The 25758-nt window shown below is 41.1% G+C and overlaps 3 protein-coding genes across 3 annotated transcripts in view; 2 read left to right on the plus strand and 1 right to left on the minus strand.

The window, feature by feature from the left end:
- LOC139130381 (protocadherin Fat 4-like) overlaps window positions 1-25758 on the plus strand; it is a 361272-nt gene that overhangs the window by 332650 nt on the left and 2864 nt on the right. The gene's annotated exons all lie outside the window — the stretch shown is intronic.
- The window catches only part of LOC139130385 (NXPE family member 3-like), a 353637-nt gene that overhangs the window by 319119 nt on the left and 8760 nt on the right, over window positions 1-25758 (minus strand). The window lies entirely within an intron of this gene.
- LOC139130395 (protocadherin Fat 4-like) lies at window positions 8129-25351 on the plus strand. The gene is given in 10 exon segments (XM_070696199.1): window positions 8129-8466; window positions 10473-10653; window positions 11027-11289; window positions 11932-14035; window positions 14038-16750; window positions 21666-21748; window positions 22725-23029; window positions 23559-23770; window positions 24133-24403; window positions 24924-25351. Coding segments are annotated over 10 exon segments (6825 nt in total). The 5' UTR covers window positions 8129-8201.

The following is a 25758-nucleotide window of genomic DNA, read 5'->3' on the forward strand; positions in this document are numbered from 1 at the left end:
TTCCAAAGAGTGCACTTCTCAAGTTACGGGAGTCTTTTGTTGTGCAGGTATTACATACCAAAGTACATGTAGCCCGTTTAAGCAGGATTTACAGTCTTTTTATCAGGTTTTTTTTTCACCTCTGCAAGACACCAGCTGTGTCACATGACGCCAATGTAACTTTCTAAATACCAATAGGCAGGTACTTTAGTCGTTGACACCCCTGCTGGTCCCAACAACCCGTTAATTTAGCGACTATAGATGTCAGGTATCGTTCACACTGGGGTTACCTTTTGGTGAAATCCCACCGTTTCTGAAGTAATTGAGAGACTTGTTATTGATTTTCCAGAATAAGAGTACACTCTATGATGCTGTCCTCTTTCGTTGCTTATGGCAGATCTCGATGTCACAGCAGAGTTTAGTTTTATTTCAGCAGGCTGGAATGCTATAGTGTTTTATCTTAATGGTTATACAAGGCTTGGATTGTCTTTTAGGTTTAGTCTAGTTTGTAATCTTGCTTCATTAGGATGGCATAAACGTAGATTAAACTCAATTGTCTTTCCTGGGCTATGGCAGCGAACCAAGGATGACGGTCAATTTGCCTATCTAAAGGACCAATAGGGCCATGTCAATTGGTGATTAATACCGAGTCTGTCCTTTGTCTGCAATCTTGTTCTCCCTTTGTGCGTCCGTGAAAGGAGATCAGCGTACAACAGTTAGTATCTCAACAAAAAAGGAGAAGACACACAACGCCCAGCGAGTTTTGTCCAATTTCCAACAGTCACAAACAGCTCTTCAGAAAGTTTTAACCCTTGGTCTCCTCCCTAATTTGCCTGCACACAGGTCCTCTGTCAGTGTTAAAAAATGCCCAGGTTTGACCATTGTGAGAAAGTGAATGGGGCTAACCAGAAGAAGAGATTATGTTCCAGTTCCCCGGTTGGGAGACAAGCCATAATAATATATCTCTGTGCTTAGTATCTTCAAAAACATACTGCAGCTTGCTCAGTCTCTGCAATCTTAGGCAGAAATACAAATCTGGGAAGCCTATTGCCAAAGATTTTCAAAATCCCCCCGGAAGAAAAAATTAATGCAATTTACGGCTCACAGGAAAAGTAGGTTAAAAAGGTTTCTGGTTTTGAATGAGCCATTGAGGCTGGCATTGGAAAGGATTATTGATCCATGTATGTGTACATGAGTTATTATTGATTAGTGGCTAGCTCATCTTCTGTAGTGATGTAGGTATGCAGGGTAGAATATTTTTGTCTATGGTGACTTCGTTCTTCCTGTTCTGTGTTGTCCACAAGTCACGATCCATTCGTCACTTGAAGGGGAGCTCAGTGGGTATTTTTGTGATGAACGATTTTCACCCGGCCAGTTGTATGCATATCAAGATAGACGTGCTGACCAAATCACCGAATCGCGCATTTCTCGGTGTGAAAAGTCGATGTACCCTCACAATGTCACATACAGGAAAACCCATCAGTCGAGAGAATCAGAGTAAAAGACATGCTGCAGGGTCTGGGACGGTTGTAGAGTGCAAACAATGATGTTATGTGGGCAAGTTTTGGAGAAAAAAAAAAGGAGAAAATGTGTGCATGAAGTGTGATGAAATTAGCTATGCTTTGTTCTGCTGTTTGTCAGTTAAAGTTTGGGTAAATAGCTTTTCACTAACCACTGCAGTAAATGTTGTTAGTTATCAAAGACAAATGTTAATAATGTGTTTATGCGTCACTGAGATGGAAAAAAAAACCCAATTGATCGATGAAGTCCATGGGTACAGTTTGGAAGAAAGGTTGGCAATCTTGCATTTGAAATTTGCTTGACTCTTGCGATGGTGTGTTCTACTTGGATGACATCTACCCCTAGTCTTTTGATCAGTGTAGTGTGATTGTTGTGCCTGTCGGTACCAGTATTTGACAGAAAGTATAATTTATGTTGTGTTTCAGTATCTGGTGGTACCGATGTAGGGATTTGTGTATAGCAGTCAAATAGTACCTGTTGGTACCGGCGGTGTAGACTGTAAGGTCAGTCGGGGGATGCTTGACTAATTCCCAGATGTTATCTCTAGGTCTGTCTGGGATGCCTCTGTACCGGTTGAGTTGCCATCAGGTTATTGGCATTGCCCTGTGATTTCAGTAATAGGGTCACAGTTGTTTGGTACAAAGCATAAGCAAATTTCATGGTAATTATAGAAAATATAAATAATATGAGATTCACAATTGATATCAATACTGTTCATTTATTGTGTTCAAATTAAAAACATCCATGTAAATACTGCCAAGAATACTGGCACATTAGGGCATTTAATTGCAGTATATTGATTTTGTCCTAATGTTGATTTTGTGTCATATTCTTTTGGCACTATTTTACACTTTTTAGCCTATTATTTTTGCTTGTTTGATTCTCATAGAAATAGAAACAACAGCATATTTAATTAACTTCCACATACTTTTCAAGTCTCTGTAGCCCCCTTTTCCTGATGAGGTTGGAATTACTTTCCGGTTAGTTGGGGAAAATCAAACATTTGCATGATTGAACAATCCGCAGATCACCAGCTTTGCCAGATGAAAATTCCTCAATTATACGCCATCTACATACAGCGTGCCTAATTCTCTTGCATTTGTCATACAAGGTTTTATTTCATAGGAGGACCAGTTAAGCATCTTATAAAAAGATCACCGCAGAACAATAACTGTTCAATGAGTAGACCCAAAATAAAATCATGTTTTTGTGTAGTAGGTCACAAGAACACCAAATTTTTGACATTTTTGTCGGTATTTGTAGGTCGAAAAAATGCACTTTAATGAGATTTTAATCTTCAAAGATTACACCCCTTCAGATGGATTTGGTTAAAAAACTAGGTTCTTTTCTCTCTGTTCACATCAAACCATGTAATTCCCCATCCCTGTTCAGAAAATGTTTCCTTTGGTTTTGTTCCGAAAGATGAGCCAGGCTTTATTTCAATTGTGAGAACCAGTCACGGAGTCTCCTTATGAGATGTAAGACATTTACTGCATGAGCACTAACACCTGCTTGCGTTAAATCTCCTGATAATACCCAGAATTAGATGTCTTTCCATGTTCCCAATTGAAAGGCAAACATGAATCACTTAGAAGGGCGTTCAAACGCTATAAGGGATGGTGATTCCGTAAAATATGCCGGCATCATGCAAAGACAATGGAGTACTCAGTGGATGGGGCTTTTCCCATTCATGGGACTAAAAGGAATCTTGTAATCCACCAGGAATCCATCGGCTTATCTTTTGTAATATTTCTACCCCTTTGAACACCCATGTCTCACTATTATCTTCCATTATCTGAAGAATTGCATCACAGGAAGTCTAGTTAAGCAAGAAGATTGTGTTGGTTACATGGTGCCGAAAAGCGCCAGGTTCAGATTCGTGGCCATTGTTGTGCTACCACAAATGACAAGTGACGCATTAGATCCGTTCATTTCCATACCTGGGAAATGCGTCATATTGCACACGGTGTCGTGTTCTGAAAATAACATGATTCTGTAGGTGGGCTGCATTGAGTATAGTCTAATGGTGGCACGTCAGTGTATGGCGGCACTGTCCAGTGAAACTTTGACCCCACCCTGATACATCCTGGGGTACCTCAGGAGACTTGCTTTTCAAGACTAAACTTGAATCAGGCATCAATAGTGGATCATTTGATCCCAGCCGCACATCCTGCCCTATTTACATGTAATCAGTACTCAGTCTTCACCTTTCGCAATGGGAAAATGAATAAATAACTTCAAAGAAAACATATAGCGTTAGTTTCTGATGTAGGGTACATAAATTAACTTTCCCTGATAGTTTGTTACTTTTTGAAGATTTTGCTGTTTGTTGTTCATATCTAGTCAATTTCCATTGTTTATGTAATAGTTTAACATTAGTAGGGAGATTTTTATGGTCATTAATATCAATATTTTGCTAATAAATGTCACATGGGTATATTATATACCGGCCATACCAGGGTTGCCAACTTTGCTTTCATCATTTGATTCCACATAAACAAGAACTTGTTCCTCTAATTGAGCCTTGAAGTGGAGTTCATTTTGAGATATGAACAGTCATTTCAACCCTCTCCTACCCATTTTCCCACCACATAGTCTTCCCAACCTGGGAAAACAACAGGGCTAGCACCAAAGTTTGGTTCCTGAGGGTCGGAAATAGAGATATTGAAATTTGACACTTCAGGGTATATGCACCACAAAGGATATATCTATGTTTGCATCCATTTTTGCTGCGCTGTGATAAAAAGCACAGCAGGTGAACCAACAGATACGTGAAATTTTTAGAATAGCTATGAGAGATGTACCACAGAAGTCCAAGGAAAAAACAAAGACTCATTAATTCTTGAATGGGTCTCTGTACCTTTGCCATCGCTACCTATTCACAGCATGCAGATTATTCACTGATTAATAAAGTCTTTAATTATCTGGCTCCAATGAACAATGAGGGTGTAGGATTTATGTCTCCTCGGGAATTAACATCGGTGCTAATTGGGAAATACCGATTTATGTCATTTTAATGACCAGTACAGTTCTAGTATAATTAGGCTCCTGGCTCTGTTCGTTGCAAGAATTTTGCAATAATTATTCCTGATGTATGATGTTTTTTTCTCATGATTTGAATATGAATGCATCTATTTTAAATATTTAAATTTGGTTTGAAAAGATTTGCTACTCAGTGACAGAGAAGGTTGTATAGGCCACGAAGCCATACACAACTTCCATCATGCTGTGAACATTTGACATTTATAAATGCATTTATAAACTGAAAGATAAAAACATAAATAAGATTTTTGAAAATAGGTAACACTTCCTATGAGAAAATCATTCAAGGTATATGAGCCATGATAGTTGAATAATTCATACATGAAAATTATTTTTGAGAGAAGTCAAAAATCATATGTGAAAGATAACATATATTATGAGCATTATAAAAGTGTTTGTCTTCTTTGAATCAGAAAATTTTATCATAAGTAAAAAAGACGAGAAATATGAAGATGAATATTTCTTTTGTATGGTGTTTTTCTGTTGTCGGCAATTTTACTCTGAAAGGAATGACTTGTTTTCAAAATATAGAACTGACATTAATAAAGGGAAAAGTATACTTGCAATGAAAGATCTGTGTTTACTTAATTATTTGGTCTTTGATCAAATCAGATTGTAATATTTGCGTGCGATGATTGAATGATTATGACGGTCATTGAAAAATATTTTCTGCTTATGACCGTCATATTATCATAATTTTGCTTTTCACAGGTTTCTCAGTAAATGTCATACTTATATTGCAGTGTCTGTTTCATAATTTTATGTCTTAACAAAATGTGTGTGTTTTTTTCAGATCCAAATAACGTTACTTGACAGAAACGACAACCCTCCACGATTTGAGGACAGTTCAAAGAGCGTTTCCATTTCTGAAGACATTGGCGTCAACAGCTTCGTCACCGTAGTAACGGCCAATGACCCTGATGAGGGAAGCAATGCTCAAGTCTCCTACCGAATAGTCAGTGGTAACAATGGGAAATTCTACATCAATGACCAGTCCGGTGAAATCCGCACCCTCGGGGAGCTGGATCGCGAGACCGTGCCCGAGTACTCACTGGGTATCAGGGCGTCAGACGGCACTCGGTCGTCGGTTATGAACTTGAACATCATGCTGACAGACACCAATGACAGTCCGCCACAGTTCAGCAAGGAAGTCTACTCCTTCGCCATTCCCGAGGATGAAGATGTGGGAAAGTCGGTGGCAGAGGTCATAGCTACAGACCCGGATGAAGGAAGCAACGGAGAAGTCACCTATTCCATTGTTGAAGACTGGGGTCAAAACAGATACTCCTTGAATCCTACCAGTGGAATTTTCACCCTCAGTAAACCACTTGATTTTGAAGAGGTTAGTTCTGTTTTCCATATTACAGAGTGAGAAAATTAGGATGTTTATGCAATTTTCAAAGTTCAAACTATTACTATTGAAATAAAAATAATTTCATTTCCATTCTGTATGACATCTGTTGTCTGTCTCGATTTACTCTGACCCTGGTAAAGTTGTTGTAGAATATTGTTTATGCAATATTCACAGTTCAAATCATTTATCCGTAAAACAGAAGACATTTTTCATATCCGTCCAATAAAACATCTGTTGTCTGCCTGGTCTTTGTACACACCAACCATGATATGACTTCTATGGATCCAAATATTTTCGTCAATGAAAATATCAGTCCATGCAATTTCACTAACAATAATGCCCTCTTGCCGCCAGGTGCAGATTCACTTGATAGTTGTAGAGGCCAAAGATGGCGGCTCTGTACCGTTGTCAAGCACTGTTACATGTTACTTCAACACATTAGATGTCAATGATAATCCACCTATCTTTGATCCTGATACCTACATGGCTGAAGTCAAGGAAGACATTCCTATTGGAACCGAAGTTGTGGTAGTAACGGCCACGGACGCAGATTCAGGTTTGTATCCAACTTGTGTCTTTTCAGCCATTTTGCATCTTTAGAATCAATGCTGTTTTCAAGGGCCAGCAGCTTAATTTTTGATGATTTTTGTTCACTATTTTAATATTGTACATCAAGCAAAAGTTCTTGTTTTACTACCAAAAGCATGTTACAATACCTAGCTTCTGTTCAGCTTGCCAACACAATGTCTGTACGTACATGTAGAATGCACTGTTATTGTTTACATTTGAATTCTAGTCTGGACCAGATCACACATGTCAACAATAACAATGCTCGTGTACTGGCTGATACACTCTGTATCTCAGTGTGCTTCAGAAAGTAGAACAAGAAGCTGTAATTGACATTAAAAACAAAAATTTTTGTAAAGGTCATAGAAAGTTACAGCTCGTAATATTGAGTATGAAATGGTACATCATCAGTAGAGGCCTATTAAAGTATTTTCGTTAGACAGTTAGGGTTGTGACATAAGGAGCTGCTGCAGATAAGTTGGTGTGGTGCTGGTGTGGTGCTGTTGTAGTACAATACTTTTCATAGTATTCCTTTCATGACAGTACATAGCTACTGAGACTTTGGCCCCGACATGCTGCTTTTTGTGGTCCCACCATGCTACAGTTTGGCTGACTTGTGTCAGCCACATTGTTAATGTGTAATATTTGCAGGTCATGAAGTTGCTTCCTATCCAAAACTTAATTTGTTCCTTACACAACTGAGTTATGTGTAATTCTATTGACAAATGTAGACTATGGTATGTGGAAATACTGGTGAAGGAAGTTATATAAGTTTAATATTTTCCATCCAACAACTACCTCTTCCCATCGTATTCGCCTTCTCTCATAATGTAACAACTTTTAGCTTATGTATGTATTACACTTTTTTCCACAGGCCTCAATGGAGCTATAGTTTATGAAATTACTGCCGGCGATGACAACGGTGACTTCACTGTCTTTGAGAATGGCTCCATAGTAACAGTGAAAGAACTGAACAGAGAAGAGATACCCCTGTATCCCCTGGAGGTGACTGCCACTGACCAGCCCACCGATCCAGCTTTACAGATGTCAGCAGTGGCCCAGGTCAATATCATCTTGCTAGATGTCAACGATAACGCGCCGGAATTTATCAACGACAATTACACATCAGTCATGGAAAACTCAGATTATGGCACTCTCGTGATTACAGTCTCGGCTACCGATATGGATACCGGTAGCAATGGGTATGTGCAGTATTCCATGGATCCAGTCTCCGGAGATGTCTTCTATTTGTATCCGGAAGGGGATCTGATTGTGGCCGGGGATCTGGACCGAGAGACAAAATCGGAATATCTGGTTACAGTTTACGCAGCAGATAACGGTGATCCTGCTCTCACTTCTACCATGGACATTCTGGTCACAATCCTGGACGAGAATGACAATGCACCACAATTTGATCCCAGTTCCTACACCACTGATATCATGGAGAATGCTCCGATTGGGAAAGAATTCCTGCAGGTATCGGCCACGGACGCTGACGAGGGCTCCAATGCTGAAATTGAATATTCAATAATCACTGAAACTATGACAACGATTTCAAGATTGATAAAGTATCTGGAGTAGTGGCAACTGCGAATGCTTTAGATAGAGAGAAACGTGAGAAGTATTCATTGATAGTGATGGCAGAGGATAAAGGACGCCAGCTAAATCTTCATCAACCACAGTGTCTGTCACCTTACTTGACTTCAATGATAATATACCAGAGTTTCAAACTGAATATATGACGGCGGTGGTCGATGAAAATAATGCAAATGTGCCTGTGTTTGTGAAGACTTGTGAGGCCGTGGATGGAGATGCTGGAAGCAACGGAAAACTGACATATACCATTGACACTGTCAGGGAAGAGCCAATCTTGCCCTTCTCATCAACTGGACTTGATGACCTCTTCACAATAGACAAAGACACAGGTGATGTCCATGTTACACAGGCTCTGGACAGGGAAGACATCGACAGATACTATCTCCTTCTCACGGCCCATGATGGAGGTGAGTTAAAAAAAAACTGTTCTCATCCGCATTGTTTTCCAACCATGTGATTGGACCTCTGTACAGTGAACTAGGGTGAAAGGTCAAAGTTGATAGGAGGTCATTTCTGCCTGTAAATTATACCTAAAAAATAAAAATGTGTTGACATGTATGGTAATATACAAGACAAATTGTTCATGTGACAGTGTGATTTATCACGTTCTGTAGCGTGGTAGATATTGCATTATATTTTCCATGATCTCTTGGCCCTGTCGGTTTGAGAAAAAACAAATGGTCTCTAATACAGCCACAGGCGTAGAGTTTAAGTTTCAGAAAGTGGTCATGTGTAATGTTGTATCCCAGAGGGAATGGTGTTTTAGTGAAAATTCCAGTCGGTTAGAGTTCTGTGTTTTCTCTCCTGGTGCACATGTGCTATGCATGATATTTAGCATGAAAATGAAAAAATGTGGTTCTTCCATAGATGAAAAAAGTCTCAATTCTGATTTAGTGGTTGTATTATATCCTTTAACTTGCCAATTTCTACTTAACATGTACTTGCCTTTCTCCTTGTGCGTGTTTTCAAGGAAAGTGTATTTTTAACCCAGAAACCAAGATAAACACCCCACATTATCCAGGGCCTTCAAAAATGTTTGACTCAAAACATAAAACCGATAGTTTTCAAGTTCTTCTCCTAATTTATGTTCTTGTCTGTCCCCTCTGACCTTTGACACTTGACCTTTTGAAGTGGCAGAAAGGATAATGTAACGCAAAACGTTATGAAAGAGGCATGTTACACGCACTGTTGATGACAATTTTGACAGTTGTTTTATTAAGCTGTTTCAACTCAGGGTATGAGATATTAGAACAGAGTGATCGCTTACAGGCAATGGGCTTGCAATTGATACTGTGACTTCTGAGGTGAACAAGAAAATTCCTGGGTTCAAATACACATAATATGTCACCTTTCACGGAGAGCAGCAAGTCCACATGAAATTAATTAATCGGTCTGTGTGCACGTCTGTCGGGAATAGCTAAGCAGCTGCCATTTCCTTCAATTGGAAATCTAATCCTCCTGCCGTGCATGGGATGAAATTGTTCTCCATCAGACTGTGAATGGCCTCAGTAACCACCACATCGAGGCAAGCACTGAGACTGACATGCAACCGCACACCCCCCCCCCCCCCAAGTACAATCTTTTTGTCACCAGCCTTGACCCTGCTTGTCTTCCTCTATATATACTTATAGACAAACTTTTGGAATGGTGCTCAGTGCACAGGCTCAGGCGTCTTCTGAAAACACCACAGTTGATACTCAAGCTGTTTGTTGCAGTCAGCCATAGACAATCAAAATCTCATTTGCTTCGATTTTCTGATGACCCAAAAAGTTATCAATGTTTATCTAAAGAATCATACCTTCAGTTTGAGTATGATTACTTAGTAGAGGTTCCCCTGCTGAGGTTGAATAAATAATCTAGTTTATCTAAGAGGTCACTCTGTTAATTTCCATTAGCTGTGTAAGTAGACTACACTTACTTTCTCTTATGAAGTGTATTCATTTTCAACAATCCTCCTCTTATCATGGAAAAATTTATTCTTTTTCTCTCAGTGCAAGTCATAAGTTCCTTAAAAAGTTCAATGTGTTTCCGAAGAAACTGGGTGGGGGAAACAATTTCAATGTGTTTTAGATTTTTCTCCCAGACCTTGAGGACAGATAGGGCATTGCATTGTGCGTCTTCATCTAGCCCGGGATAAAATTCTGGAATGTGAGGTCAGCGTTGTCATGCTTTCTCTTACATTCAATCAACAGTGTGATTTACGTGTATATGGTGAATGTTGATAAATGAAATAACTGTGCGTTTGCATCATGTACATGTCCATTCATTCATTCACACAAGGATATGATTTTATTCTCAGCATCAGCCAAGGCCCAAAAGATCAGAATGAATTTTTTTCCAAGAAGTTGACATGATTGTCCTCACTCACTCATACGCAGTGCAGTAATGTATTCATCATGCTCTATGTCTGTAGGTGACCCATCATTGACTGGTACTAGCACTCTTGAAGTTCAAGTTGGCGACCTCAATGACAACCCACCAGTCTTTACCCAGGAGGAATATAATGCAGCAGTCCAAGAGGAATTGGATGCAGGGGTTTCTGTTACCACGGTGACAGCTACAGATGAAGATATAGGAACAAATGCAGATATCAGGTATGTTGATGTCACAAAGTGCACCCATAGGCAGCCTACCTTAACCAGGTCCTGAATGCAGTCATACATTGCTTTTTACAAAAAAATATTGTGAATATAAAAATATAAAGTGAACACTATTATCCCTTTAACATGACTTAATTGTTTTCATGTTGTCAAATGTTTTAAATCAGACATCCTTGTCGACTAAAGCAGTCTAAGTTCTTGAAGTGTTACTGTAGACAGAATTTCCTGAGTAAAGACTTTACTATGTGTGTTTTTTAGCGATGAGTAGGTTATTTGTCTTCTTTCTTTGCTTTATTCTGATTGGGATGAACAATTTGAAAGTACCACCCTCTGACATTACATGATTATTGAATTCGTTTTTTCACAGTTACGAACTTGACGCAAGTTCTGCTGAAAATAAATTTGGCATCAACCATCTCACCGGCGAAATCAAAACCACAGTCAAGCTGGACAGAGAAGAGAAAGGTTTCTACACGCTGCTGGTGATTGCTTATGACAAAGACGAGAATGATCCCGATGTCCTATCCAGCACCTGTACAGTGAATGTCGTGGTGTTAGACATCAACGATCAAGTGCCTGTATTTCAAGACACTCCGTACACTTCACGCATGCCAGATAATTCTGAAGCAGGTGTGCAGACATATGTCTACCCTATTTGTTTTGCGTCTCACTAATGTGATCTGTCCATTATTATTTTTGCATGTACAGCACATAACATCAAATAATAGAAATGGACTTTCTGTATAATGATGTATGGTTTATTCAGATACTGTAGGCACTTTGTCACCAAATCCAAGGAAATGAAATCAACTTCCTTAAATGTAGGATTTTCTCTGCATATCAAGACTTAATACTATATGAGCATAAAAAGTACATTCCAGCGCTGCTGATTCGCAAGAAAAACTAAGATCAAACTTCCTGTCAATATCCACCACCCAAAATCCGATAAACCCTTTTAGTGTCAAATGAAACACCGTTTATTATGAGTATCATACTCCACTATTCTGCACCAAGAACCTCATCAAGATTCAACACACATTATTACTACTGCTCTACTGTTCTTATCATTACGATATTACCAGGTGTTACCATTGGATATTGGGATATCTCTTAGCCATACTGCAACATATTCATATAAACTGGCTAGTGTAAGTGGAATACCGTATACGGTTATAAAAATGTGGCCAATGTGTGAGTCTGGAAATAAGTGATGTCAAGAAACTGATTTTTTTGCTGACTATTAACAAAGGATGTTTGTTTTGTACCCTACAGAAACCTATGTATTTGCAGTGAAAGCTGAAGATGCAGACATTGGTACCAATGCACTGATTCACTACTCAATTGTTGGCGGGAATGGAATATCAAGGTTTTCAATCGGACAAAGGAGTGGGGTTGTGCAAACTGCCATCGATTTGGAAAACCAGGCCAACGACTACTGGATAGAGGTTAAGGCGGAAGACCAAGGAGAAGGCCATCATTCCGTCAGAACCAACATAACTGTGGAGTTTCTGGTGACCAGTCAGTTCCCCACTTTTAGTCATGTTGATCCCAGCTTGACTTTCAGTGAAGACACATCAGTAGGAACCTCTGTCACCACAGTTGATGCCACCAGTCCCAAACAGGGCAATGCTCGCATCATCAGTTATTACATAGCTGGTGGTAATTTTCTTGATGCGTTCAGCGTTCACAGGACAAGTGGCAAGGTGACCATCGCCAATGAACTGAACTATGAGATTACCCAGGAGTACTCTCTGTGGATTGAGGCGAAGGATAGTGACACTAGGCCACTGTCGAGTTTCATTGAGTTGAGCATCACCGTGACTGATGTGAACGACAATGCTCCTAAGTTCTTGCCGAGCTATTATGATGCCAACGTGACAGAGGAACAGTCAAAAGGTGTCTACGTACTAACAGTTTCAGCCACAGATCCAGACAAAGGCAGCAATGGTGAATTTTCTTTCTCCCTCGAACCAGACGGTAACACAAATGGGGCTTTCGCCATTGATTCTACATCAGGTGAAGTGGTCACCAACAGAAGGTTAGACCGTGAGACCATTGCCCACTACACGTTGGTGGTGTATGCAGTTGATCACGGCTCCCCACAGCTCACTGGTACCGCGACTGTAGATGTGAAAGTGAACGACATCAATGACAACGGTCCTCGATTCACCAGTCACCCACAGGGCTCAGTTCCTGAACACAGCGATGTCGGAACTTTTGTCCTACAGGTGACCACCCACGATGAGGACGAGGGAATCAATGCTGTTACAGTCTACGAACTGACCAACAATCCCGGAAACAAATTCTCAATACACAACATGACTGGCGTGGTTACTGTCATTGCTGATGTCGACCGAGAGCAAACAGAGTTCTTCTCCCTGCGAGTGATGGCGACAGACCTGTGGAAGGCATATTCGGTGTCGACTGACATAATGATTACGATTATTGACATCAATGATAATGACCCAGAGTTTGCCAAGTCGGAGTACATGCAAGAGATACCAGAGGGCTTACCTGCCGGTTCCTTGGTAACTGAGGTATCTGCAAGCGATAGAGATACTGGCGTCAACGCAGAAATACGCTACGCCATGAAAACCTGGACGGAGAACTTCACAGTGGATGCTGAGTCCGGGGAAGTACGCCTTGCGACAGAACTGACGTATCAGTCACCCACTGGTGATGGTCCTGATCCAAACATTTACAGCTTTAACATCTTAGCCATTGATGGAGGCCTCCCAACACGTTGGGATGAAACTAACGTCAACATCGTAATAATGGCTGCCAATAAACATACCCCTGAGTTTGACCAAGAGAGCTACATGGGCAGAGTGCAAGAGGATACCAACGTTGGAACATCAGTGCTGAAAGTCACCGCCATTGACAAGGACGAAGGTGACAATGGAGTTGTGAAGTATGAGGTGACCGGTGGAAACGGAACCAACTATTTTGATGTAGTGAGTGATACGGGCGTGGTGTATGTGAAGACAAGTCTCACAGGCAAGGCGCCCAAGTGGTACTACATTGATGTCAAAGCTTACGATCTCGGCCGCGTTTCCATGGAGAGCTTTACAGTTGTCACAATTCCAGTGTCACATGTGAATGAGCACGAACCAGTTTTTGACTTGCCGTACTACAGTACATCTATCTTTGAGAACAAGCAGGTCGGATCCTCTGTCATCACGGTGACCGCCTCAGACCTAGACAGTGGGGTCAACGGAATGATACGCTACTCCATTTCGGACGGAAATATCAATGAAGATTTTGCCATTGGAGTTGAGGATGGCACTATAACTGTGGCCAAAGCACTGGAGACACAGAACCCAAGGTTTACCACCTCACTGTGGTTGCAACAGACCTTGGCGTAAACAGCAAGTCATGTCACACCTCGTTCACCTCTGTTGACATTCAACTTCAAGATATCAACGACAACAGCCCAGTCTTCGACCCCAGGGAGTATGACCCCGAAATACCAGAAAACTCGCCCAGTGGAACATTACTTGTCACAGTCTCAGCAACTGATGCAGATGAAACAACCAATGCAGATATATACTACAGCATCATTGGCGGTGACGGACAGTACCTGTTCACCATGATGAGCAATGGCACCATCTACTCACAAGGTCACCTCAACTATGAAGAAAAGAATATTTATGATTTGACCGTCAGAGCGGCAAACCTGAATCCCAACATGTATGATGATGCCTGGGTCACTGTGCATGTCACAGGTGTCAACGAATATTATCCTGAATTTGTGAAGGACAATTATGTATTCACTGTAAGCGAAGCTGCTGAGGATGGCCAGTTGATTGGAAAGATAACGGCCCGTGACGCCGACCATGGTGTTGATGGTGACATCCATTATGTCTTGGTCGGTGGGAGTACACACAAAGGTTTTGCCATCAACGTTGACACTGGTGAGGTGTACGTATCTTACTACCATGGCCGACTGAACCGAGAAAGCCAAGATTCTGTGCTGCTGCTGGCTATCGCAAAGAACGACGGGGTCATTGTTGGAGATGATATCGATGAAGCCACATTATACATCAACATTACTGATGCCAATGACCCACCAGTGTTTGTACCCAACTTCTACCAAGGATCCGCCTGGGAAAACGCAACGGTTGGCACTTATGTGCTCACTGTGACTGCTGAAGACTATGATTTAGACCCGGCTGACCACACATTTTCATACAATATCAGCGGTGGTAATTACAATGATGCGTTCTCCGTCCATCCAACCACTGGTGAAATCAGAACAGCCGCTGAACTTGATCGGGAAGATATTCCCATCTACAACCTGACATTAGCGGCCGTTGATGAAGGCAGTCCACCACAAACGGGATATGCTGAAGTGAATGTTTTCTTGATAGATGTAAATGACAATGGCCCGATGTTCCTTCCGGAAGATACTTTAGGTTCCGTCTATGAAAATGAACCACCAGACACCAGTGTCATGACCCTGAGTGCATACGACCCAGACAGTGCAACAAATGGTCCCCCATTCTCTTACTACTTGCTCGATTCAGATGACAGCGACAGCTTTAATCTCGACAGCGTGACTGGACTACTGACCACTCGTGTTTCACTGGACAGGGAAGAACAGAGTGATTACTTCCTGCCAGTGGAAAGCCGTGATTCTGGCATCCCTCAGATGACTTCAACAACCACGATGCACATCAGCATCCTTGACAGAAATGATAACCCATCAAGTCCAAGAACCGCCAACATTTATGTCAACTGCTTGAACAGCATATTTCCAGGTGGCTCCATCGGCATAGCCCGCCCTCTGGATCCAGATGTTGATGACGTGTTTACCTGTGAAATAATCTCAGGAGATGAAAATATTTTCAGCATACGCCCAGGCTGTGATCTCCATTCTACTTTCCACAATGGCGTTGAATCCTACGACATCAACGTAAGTGGTCATGATGGCATACATGACCTTGTGTATTCAGACTTTACGGTGGACTACCACACCTTCAGCAACAATTCATTGGAAAGCAGTATCACTGTGAGGCTTGCCAGTGAAACAGCGGGCAAGAGAATGGACGCCCAAACCTTTCTGACTTATCACTTCACTGCATTCTACGACACGGTGTCCGACGAACTGAATCCGGCCGACACACTTCTGATCATGGACATGTATGAAGTTGACGATGAGCTTGATCTACTCCTTGCTGTGCGACAGCCGGGAGATGATAAGCACATGAGCAGAACTGGGCTGGCCTCTTTCTTCACAAGCAAGCAGACTGTCATAGAAAGCGGTGCCAATGTGATCATAACAAAGATCGACTACTCTCCATGTGAGGAAGAGCCCTGCATGAACAATGGAGAATGCAGTGATCATGTGGAACTTTACAACAATCACATTTCTGACAGTGATCCCATCATCTTTGTGGCCCGTCAGAGCAGCCGGGTGTTCAACTGTACATGCAGGACGCCTTACTTTGGCCAGCAATGCGAACAAGAACCAGACAGCTGTGAGAGCAACCCGTGTGAAAATGGTGCAACATGCCATAAAGAGTCTCTGTCATACTATTGTGAATGTCCTCCTGGGTTCACCGGTAGCCTGTGTGAAACCAACATTGACGAATGCACGAGCAACCCGTGTGTGAATGGTCAGTGCATAGACGGAATCAATGGTTACACATGCACCTGTGATGGAGGCTACACCGGACCAAGGTGCGACATCGAAATCGACCCGTGTAACCCCCAACCATGTTTCAATGAAGGAGAGTGCGTTGCCAAAAACACTGGCTTCAAATGCGACTGTGGCTTTGGAGAGCGTGGCGACTTCTGCGAGTTTTCCAGCTTCAGCTTTGACGTCCTCTCCTACGTCCAATACGCTGACATATCCGGCAGTTTCAACTTGGTGACGCTGCAGTTTGCCACCACCCTGGACAATTCACTGCTGCTCTACAACCACGATGGAGATCACACAGTTGACCACCCAGAGTTCATAGCTTTAGAGATTGTCAATGGCAAAGCACGGTTTTCGTACGACCTCGGTCAGGGCACAGTGCGAATCAGCACAGACATCATAGTATCTGACGGTCAATGGCACAAAATATCTGCACGGAGAGAACGAACCGTAAGTATAATGATTTTTTATTTTCTTTATCAGTCAAGGGTCAAGTCTTACTGCCAATGTTGAAATAGCATTAAAGACCCAGTAATGCTAACTTTTGTATTTTACCATTTTATTTTGAATGTGAACCATGATTCCTTGTTCTTCTCTCCCAAAGAAAGTTGATATACACAGTATCCAGCTTGTCAACTCAGCCCCTATGGTTGTAAACTGCATTGTTATTGTTGAAAACTGACTTCTGAAAACTGAATTCAAATGTAAACCATAACCATGCATTTTACACATATAGACGCTAAGTTGACAAGCTAAAAATAGTGGGTTTTTCAACTTTCTTTGCAGAAGTAGAATGAGAAGTTGCAATTGATTTAAAAATAAAAATAATGAAAAAAATCATGGAAAGTTAGCATTACTGGGGCTTTAAGCAAATGTCCATATTCAAATTTTACAAACAGTGATGCCTCATTAGCCAAGCTGTTGTCGTTAAGTATGCCATAGGCTCCTGTAGACAAGCTCTGCACTTACACAAATACCTCTGTGCACAGGTAGCTTGACAATACCTGTAAATTTTGATAATTTAACAACTACATTGGTCTGTTTTCCCTGAAGTATGTTTAAACACAAAGTGTCAGTTATGCAAACAACACACTGCACAGTTTTCTTGTCCACGAATAAATTCTAGTCCTGGCCAAAATTCAGAGGTTAACGCTGACATCACATGTATACAGGCTGCATTGGCAATTTGAATGTGGAAGCATTTTACATGAATTTGAGGAGTAGAACAAGAAACTGTATTTTACAAAAAGAACCAAAGCACAGCAGTATAAATAACAAAATACAGCTAATGTGGATTTTAAAGATATGTTTGATTTTCCAAAGATTGCATCACCAGGCATACTTTTTTTATGCGGATACGGTGGCTACCAACAGTGACACATAAAGCTATCACCATCAAGTTTAGTCCAGTCTAGTTTCTATATGTCAGCTTCAAACTCAAAACTTGTCGTGGTGTTTATATAGCCCTAAATAAACCATATAGATACCAGTCATGGATTGCTTGTCTCGATATTTTCACCAGTGTTACATTATAGCCATTTGCACGGCCAATCACATGGCAGGATGTTTGTTGGCTTCCAGTGACCCAGTGAGTCATTTTAGTATTAAAACAAGAGTCCAAGATACCAGAAAAGGGGCTCGGCCATGTCAGCATATATCATTGTGACACAGATACTCCTGTCACATTTCCCCAGTTCTGCACCAACATTTTTAAATTGTATGCCATATCTCATTGTTGAAAATGTATAACCTAAAAATTTGCCAAGTTGGTGATTCCCAACTGTTTCTTGGGTAAACTACAAGTTCAAGAGATGGGTAAAGTTGTTCCCAACTGGTGCACAGTGCCTTCTCAGACACACAGCACACAAAATGAATTGTGGTGCTCTGCTTGTCCCCTGCTCCTCTCCAGCATCATTCTACACCATTGTACTGTGACCCAACAAAGAATCCATGATTTGATACCCATGGCATTCTCCAGTTGAACTCCATGTTTGTTTGGGAGAGGGGAGAGTAAAAAAAAAGCGAGCGAGTCTCCCCTGCGTCTAGTGTGTGAAGTAACCTTGGCAACTAGCGCTCAACTTGAAACCTGATGATCTGACCGTTTGGGTGGTTTCTGATGCGAAGCATCTGCTAGACTATTTATCAAATAGCTGGGCAAGTCCAGATCACTCCGATTGTAAACACATCCTTGCCGGATGCAGTCCTCAGCAATTACCAACAGAATCTTCTCTAATTCCTGTCTATCTGTCGATGCTGGACCTGTTTGATGCCAGAAGCAAGGCTGTCTTGATTCTGCTCCAGCCACACTGAAGGCACTGCATGCCGCACACTCAAGTAAATAAGCACCATGACAAGTTGCTGATATTTAAATGTCACACTGAATTCTTTATGGTTAATTTACACATATTTACAAGTAAACGGCACAGTTTCTTCTTATGCCTCTTTGACACGTATAACATCTGCAACTGGAACATCGAAATGGCTCTGTTGGCCTATTGCCTGCATGTTCCAAATTTGAAAGACAAAATAGAATACCGTTGGAGTGAGTCATTGGCAGACATATTGATCTGTGAGAGACCAGTGAACGTGACGTCTCCTTATAAATGATCTAAACTGTTGAAAGTTAGAAAGCACTCATGCTGACCTCATCAATCATTGCCGTAATGTCATAAAGACAGTTCAGTTAGACACAATGTTTAATCAATAAAGACTGTGAAAATAAGCACACAGGAATGGAATGCAGGCAGCCCGCCCTCTCGGTGACTGACAACGAGGGTATTGCATCTCCTTCTTTAAAGCCTTTGTCAGGGATGTGTGTTTTTCTCTTCAATACTGTGGCCAAATTGAGATGAATTGTTCGGTTTCTCATCATGCAATGACCTGCTGAGCGGAAAATTGAATCAACTGAAATTTTTGTGGATGGGGACTGCTGAATGCCAAGTCTGGTAGAAAATCCACCACTTTGATTTAGGACAAAGCGATGGTGTGTCCTGTGCACTGATGCCAGTGAACATGTTCAGATTTTTATCAAAAATTAACCACCTGTCACTGACAGGAAGAAATAAGTCTCAGTCGCTCTACATGACAACTTCTTAAAGCCCCAGGTTTGTTTGTTTCCTTCAGAGGAAATGTAAATTAATTTAATGTTGATATACATTTAGTGTAACAAAGCCATGTTTATGTAAACTATCAGAAAGCGGCACAATTATACAACTGTATCCTGTGTACATGGGAAAATTTGTAGGCAATTCAGAGAACTATGAGGGCAATACATTTCATTATCTGTATGAAACTAATCTTGTGTGAATTAATCTCATTATCATTGTCCACGAAATTAAACATGATTAATTTTTTTAATTGCTATAATTCTAAATGTGGGGGATTGTTCTTAGGAAATCACACGTGTGACAGCAAACCTAGGTAGTGATAGAAAGTGATTTAATCAATCGTAATGTACATCTGTTGTCTCCCCTGTAACTCCTTTGTCAGACTAAACAATGTGTTTTAATGAAGGAGCCTTTAAAACAAACATTCCCCTTTTGATATGGCAATCAACGTTTCACAGTTGAAGTCTAGGAACGACTGTCACGTCACCAATCAAAACAACTGTCCCAAGCTGTGTGTCATTTTTGTGTGTCCAAGGGTGTTCAGATGTCGGTGTCAGTGACAGATACTTGTACACATTTACGTGTTGTCATCGTTTACCTGCAAATTCCAAGAGAACAGAGCTAAACGCTGTCTTTCTCTAAGAATCTAAAAGCCGCTGCATGGATTCTGGCTTCACTGACGACAGATATTGAATCCTTTGAGCATGTTCATGGAGCTCAAAGAGAGACACAGCCAACATCCCTGAGAGTTAGAGCCTGTTCTGTCACATGTCTAAAATTGACAATTCAGCCTGCTTGTTGCCCAATGCACGCTGTGGCTACCACTTTGAATAGTATTAAAATACTCATGAATTTCAAGCAATCCTGTCTATTTCAAGAAGTTTTCAGTCGCTGCCATTTCTTTCTTATGATGACCGGTATAGAGAAATGAAAAGAAACTAAAGGAGCCATATCTGTAGATGTGTGTAGTTTTTACAGCAGAAACTGTAAAGTCTCATCAGTATTCCCATATACATACAGAGATGGAAATAGCAGCATGACTTACAAGGGACTTTTTAGATTCATATAAACAGGAATGTTAACACCAGTACAAGAATTTTATTTTCCTTGTTACTTCTTGACATAGTGTTCCCTGGATATAAGGTAGTATGGAATAATTCAAAGAAAAGTTGTTTGACAGGATATTAATAACAAAAAATAAGCACAAACCAAATAAAAAAACAAAAAAATAATGTTAGGTACAGTAATCACCATACTGGCAGTCACTAAAACCTTGACTTTACTACTGCTGTATACTGTAAGATGAAACTTTGAGGTTCTCGATTTGTCCAGTCATGTAAATGGAATGGTTCTGGCCATAGGCATGCATGTGCGTGAGTATTCCATCAAGCCATCAATCAAATGGAAGGGTGTGGAAAGTTGTGTGATTTGGGGTTGGCAGCTGTTCTCATTTAGAGAAACTCTAGTAATTGGATCGTACAGTCTTGGTGTTACATAGAGGATGTTGTTGGCCAGATACATGGTGTCTCAAGTATGGTCATTAAAAAATCCCAGCAATTGAGAGACTTCCTATGGCTTTCCAGTACTGTAGAAAGTAAATCAGAAATTATACAGGGGGGTCGTATCTAAATGGGATCTTGAAAGGTCGCGACCTTAGAAGTGGCCATCATCCAGTGGATGCCATCACCGATTACAGTTTACATCGTCTTGCAGTTCAACATGAAGCTGGAATGACTCCCCATAAACTATCCAATATCTAAAACAGTGGGAAGTTTTCCATGTTTGCAAACAATCCCAGCTCAATACGGTAAACATCATTCTGCTGAAAATGTAAATCGTTAAATGATCGCTTGGTGTTTGTGTGTCAACATTTTTCACTTTGTCGGCTCGTATTTTGTGCTGAAGGAATGGCAATGCATGTCAGTGAGGAAAGTAATCGAGATTCAGAAAAAATAATCCTCTTGTGAGAACCAGCGTTTTTGTTTTGTCATTCAAGAGGAAGAGAGCTTGCCTAGAATGTTAGGCGTGCAAGGGACCTTTCCAAAATAACCTTACATCCGTCCAAGACAGGTATTTCGTTTTGCTGTGTTGCCACTTTTGTGATAATGCAATTAACTTTTCCGAAAATTTCCCATAAGCTTGTGAGACCTGAACATTCTGTTGTACTTATTATTCTGTAAAAGTTGTTTCAGATTTCTCGTTAGATTTCAATATCTTGTCACCATTGTAATATTTTTTTTCTATATATAACATTACAGAAGGGGACACTTGTCATTGATGAATGCCAAGACAGATCTTCCACTTACTGCTTTGCAGAAGGACAGGGAGTTGGAAATTACACGTAAGTACATTTACATCAGCAGCTGTGCTCTCCCAAGTAACATTTTTGGCTGCCTCTGTTAGGTCGTATGGTTTCAGAAGACATACATGTACACCTTAGAGATTGTATGTTGGCAGCTTTCAATAGGAATAGGTTGTGTTTCCTTTTTTTCTTATCCTTCCATCACTTGACTTTGGTACATTCCTGTCATTTTTAATAGGATGGATGAGTCCATATACAGGAAAATAGGGGTGAAGGGTTAATCCTAAAGAAAGATAACCAGCTCGGTGATTTCCCTGCAGACTCTGGGAATTTGTTACAGCGTGTTGAAACCTTGCCCATTCCAACAAGATTGATTTTGCATGTCAAATACCAAATCAATAATCAAGCCGTCCTTTCCAAAAACTTCAACATGCCTTTTATATTTTAAGGGAAAAGTACAGGTCAGTTTATGGCATTAGCAAGCTCATCATTTAACCGTCTTATGATCCACAGTTGACGCGCTCCCTCACGGTAGATGCGTACATGTGGCTTGTTGATTGTCAATAAAATTACCCAACATGGCTACCATGTTTGTTAAAAGCTCTATCAGCAATGACTTTGACCTGTTTTTCTGTGCTTTTTCTCTATTTGCATGATGCTGTTTCTTGTCGTAGTTCCAGAAACATGCTGAAATGCACAGTTTTTGACAAGTCAACACAGCTAGTATGTACTTACAGTCTATTTTTACCATTCACAACTGAATTTTTACGAATCAGTTCATACTAGAATTTTATATTAACTGTACCGTAAAAACCCTATTAATTCGGCCACTCTATCAATTTCACCACCCTATTTTTTTCTGGTTGAATTGGTAGGGTTTTTACGGTAACGTTGCCGATTGTACACAAAGCATTGTCTGCAATGGTGAACCTTTCATTTCGAGCTTGTTTTCCCGGACAAAAAAATACAAAAATAACACCTTAATGTAATCTTTACTCCACGAATTTGTTCACAGACAACTTGACTTGGATGGTGTTCCGTTAAATATTGGCGGTGTCAAGTCCATTGAATCAATCGCACTTCACCCGGGACAACTCTCTACGACAGATTTTGTTGGCTGCATGCGTGATGTGTACATAAATGGAAACTTTTACGACCTCAAGACACCGCTTGACGACTACGGCGTTTCCAGCAAGTGCCCACGTGACGTGGATAAGTGCGCCAGTGACCCCTGTCAAAATGGCGGTACCTGCATTGATGAGTGGTGGAGCTATAGGTGCAGCTGCCAGGATGGATTCATGGGTCAACATTGTGAATCCAGTGAGTGAAAATGCCATTTTTCTGATTCCTAGTTTTACCCTGTAATGAAAATTTAGCATTTCATAAATTAACATTTCCACCCCAATTTTCTGTAAATAGATCTATAATTACCATCGATAACCATGGACAAGGGCCAAACTATGGTTGTAGAAGGATGTGAAGATCTATTGATTTCCTAAACATTGTCCTTTACTATGCATTTTTATGTATGTCTAATTTGAAAGCAAACATGTGCATGTCCTGGTTTGTGACAGTCCTTTCAAAACATACGCTGGTGTGTTTCAATACTTGTGTTATGTGTATTTGTGTTTATGCGCAAGGCTGAAGCCATCAAGAAAGACTAATTAACGAACAAGCTGAACGTCACACCTGTCGTGTTGTCTTGAAAGCTGTACACGAAATTTTGAATGCTCTCATCATTTGCAAAATTGTGAAGGGACCCTATGAGGGGATGAAATTTATAACTCACATGTAGTCCTGTAAAAGCGGCACTGATTTATCAATTCTCTCTTCTTTTGTAACGTCACAGACATGTCGTCATTCACGTTCGGGGATGATAGCTTTGTCAAGTACGTGATCAAAGACAGTTTCCGCAGGAACCAGCTGCTACAGGGGAATGCCAAACGAAGAAAGAGGAGCTCTCACAACACACAGACTGCATCACTGATGGTGCGCTCTCGACAGAATGATGGCCTGTTACTTTACGTGGCTGATAATGATGACTACTACACCATACTTGAGGTAATTAAAAGTCATTACTTGTGTATATGATGCCTTAAATACTTTTATCCGCTTGTTGTGGTAGCTGTTCTTATATTTGAGAGCTTGTTACCACAAACTTTGTCAATACTCCCATAGTTTATGATGGTTCTCAATAGAAATATGTCATCGAGTAATATTAACCTTGCACATAGCTTACAATCTATAGTGGCATTCTTTCAAGATAATCTTTGCTAATACACAAAGTGAGCCTATCGTGAAATTTACAGAAAGCAATGGTAGGTTCATACTATCACTGTCCATTATTGGGTAACATAATGACAAACGGACACTGTGTAATTCTTTTATTGAATTTGAACAATCATGAAATGACCATTTTTTAGGTGAAGAACGGTAAAGCCAAGTACAGTTTCAAGTTGAGTGGTGCGGGCAGTGGCTCCATCACGGTGGACAGTGTTAGCATTTCTGACGGCAAGTGGCATACAGTGGAGCTGGTCAAAAATGGACAAAAGGTCACATTGTCTGTGGATGAAAAGGATTCTGAGGAAGAAGATTTTGACATTCCGCCGCATGACTTTATCAGTATCACAGTACAGGACATGTTCCTTGGAGGAACTGAACAGCCTGTCACTCACGAGGGTAGAGAGCTTACAGGTTGGTAATCCTGCTATTTGGACATTTTCTCTCTCGCAGTGGTTTTAATCAAGATCTGTGTGGCTAGAGAAATTTTGTGCCAGCAAGTCTTCCTGTGTCCATTCTGTGAACCCGCAAATTTATGCATGTACCTCAACCAGCATCGATTGTAGAAGGGTTACACGTAGCCTAGAAAGCTGTATAGGGTACTATATGAAGTCAGAGAAAATGAAATACTAGAAAATGCGGCTCTATCCTAGTGTAAGTTAAAGGTATACAGTCACGTGTCATCTAAACATGCCCATATATGGTCAAAGGGGCGTTCCATGGTATTCCAAATGCCTATGTGAGGTTGCTGGTTTTAAAAAGCGGCCAGCCGCTTAAAATCTGTGATTGCTTAGATTTTCTCTTTCCATGGTAACTGTGGCAAGATTGGAACAGGTGACAGAATACCTTTATAGCCCTGATGCCTATTCATGGATGCTTGATTTCATGATGTTGTTTTAAATGACTTTAAATTATTTCCTCTATTTTTTTCCAGGTCTTAGTGGTTGCATTGATACTTTCAAGCTAAACGATGAAGTTATGCCATTTGTTGGTGAAAATGACATGGTTGTAGCAGAGCCATCTGATAGCAGTGGAGATTCCGGTGGCTGCGAAGGTTCCGACGTCTGTGATCCTGACCCCTGCCCGGAGGGACACTTCTGCAAGGACAAGTGGGAAGACTTCGACTGCATACCAGAGGGCCGTGTCAATCCAACCCATGCCAGCACAATGGCACCTGCGTTCCGGAAAGTGATGGCACTGGCTACGTTTGCCAGTGCTACGGGGATTTCTTCGGTGATCATTGTGAGATCCCACCAGTCTGTCAAGATGACCCGTGCAGTGACAATGAAGAGTGTGTCAGTGATGGCGAGGGAGGACATATGTGCAGAATCGTCGACCCGAACAGTGGCAGTGGCTGGATGATTCCGGTGGTTGTAGTTGTTGTCATCCTACTGATTGCTATCGGCATCTTTGTGTTTTGTGTGTGGTACCGCAGAAAGAGAGCGGAAAAAGACCACGACAAGCCAACTGACTCGGTGGTTGTGAATCTTGATAGTGTGGGTGCTGTGAACGAAGCCTACACAGGCGACGAGGTGCGCAAGGGCGAATCGCCTACCAACAGTGAAAAAGCCCGCTTGGGGAGACACGGACAACAACCCGACATAATTGAAAACGAGAAAAAGAAAATTGCTTTGGATGAGGACACCATGATCATCGAAGGTGAAGATACTATGACCAATGGAATCATGTTCAATGAAGATATTGGGGACATTCCAGATGCTCCGGAACACTATGACCTGGAAAACGCCAGCAGTATTGCACCATCCGAT

This window comes from Ptychodera flava, chromosome 4 (genome assembly GCF_041260155.1).
Source record: "Ptychodera flava strain L36383 chromosome 4, AS_Pfla_20210202, whole genome shotgun sequence".
Lineage (NCBI taxonomy): Eukaryota > Metazoa > Hemichordata > Enteropneusta > Ptychoderidae > Ptychodera > Ptychodera flava.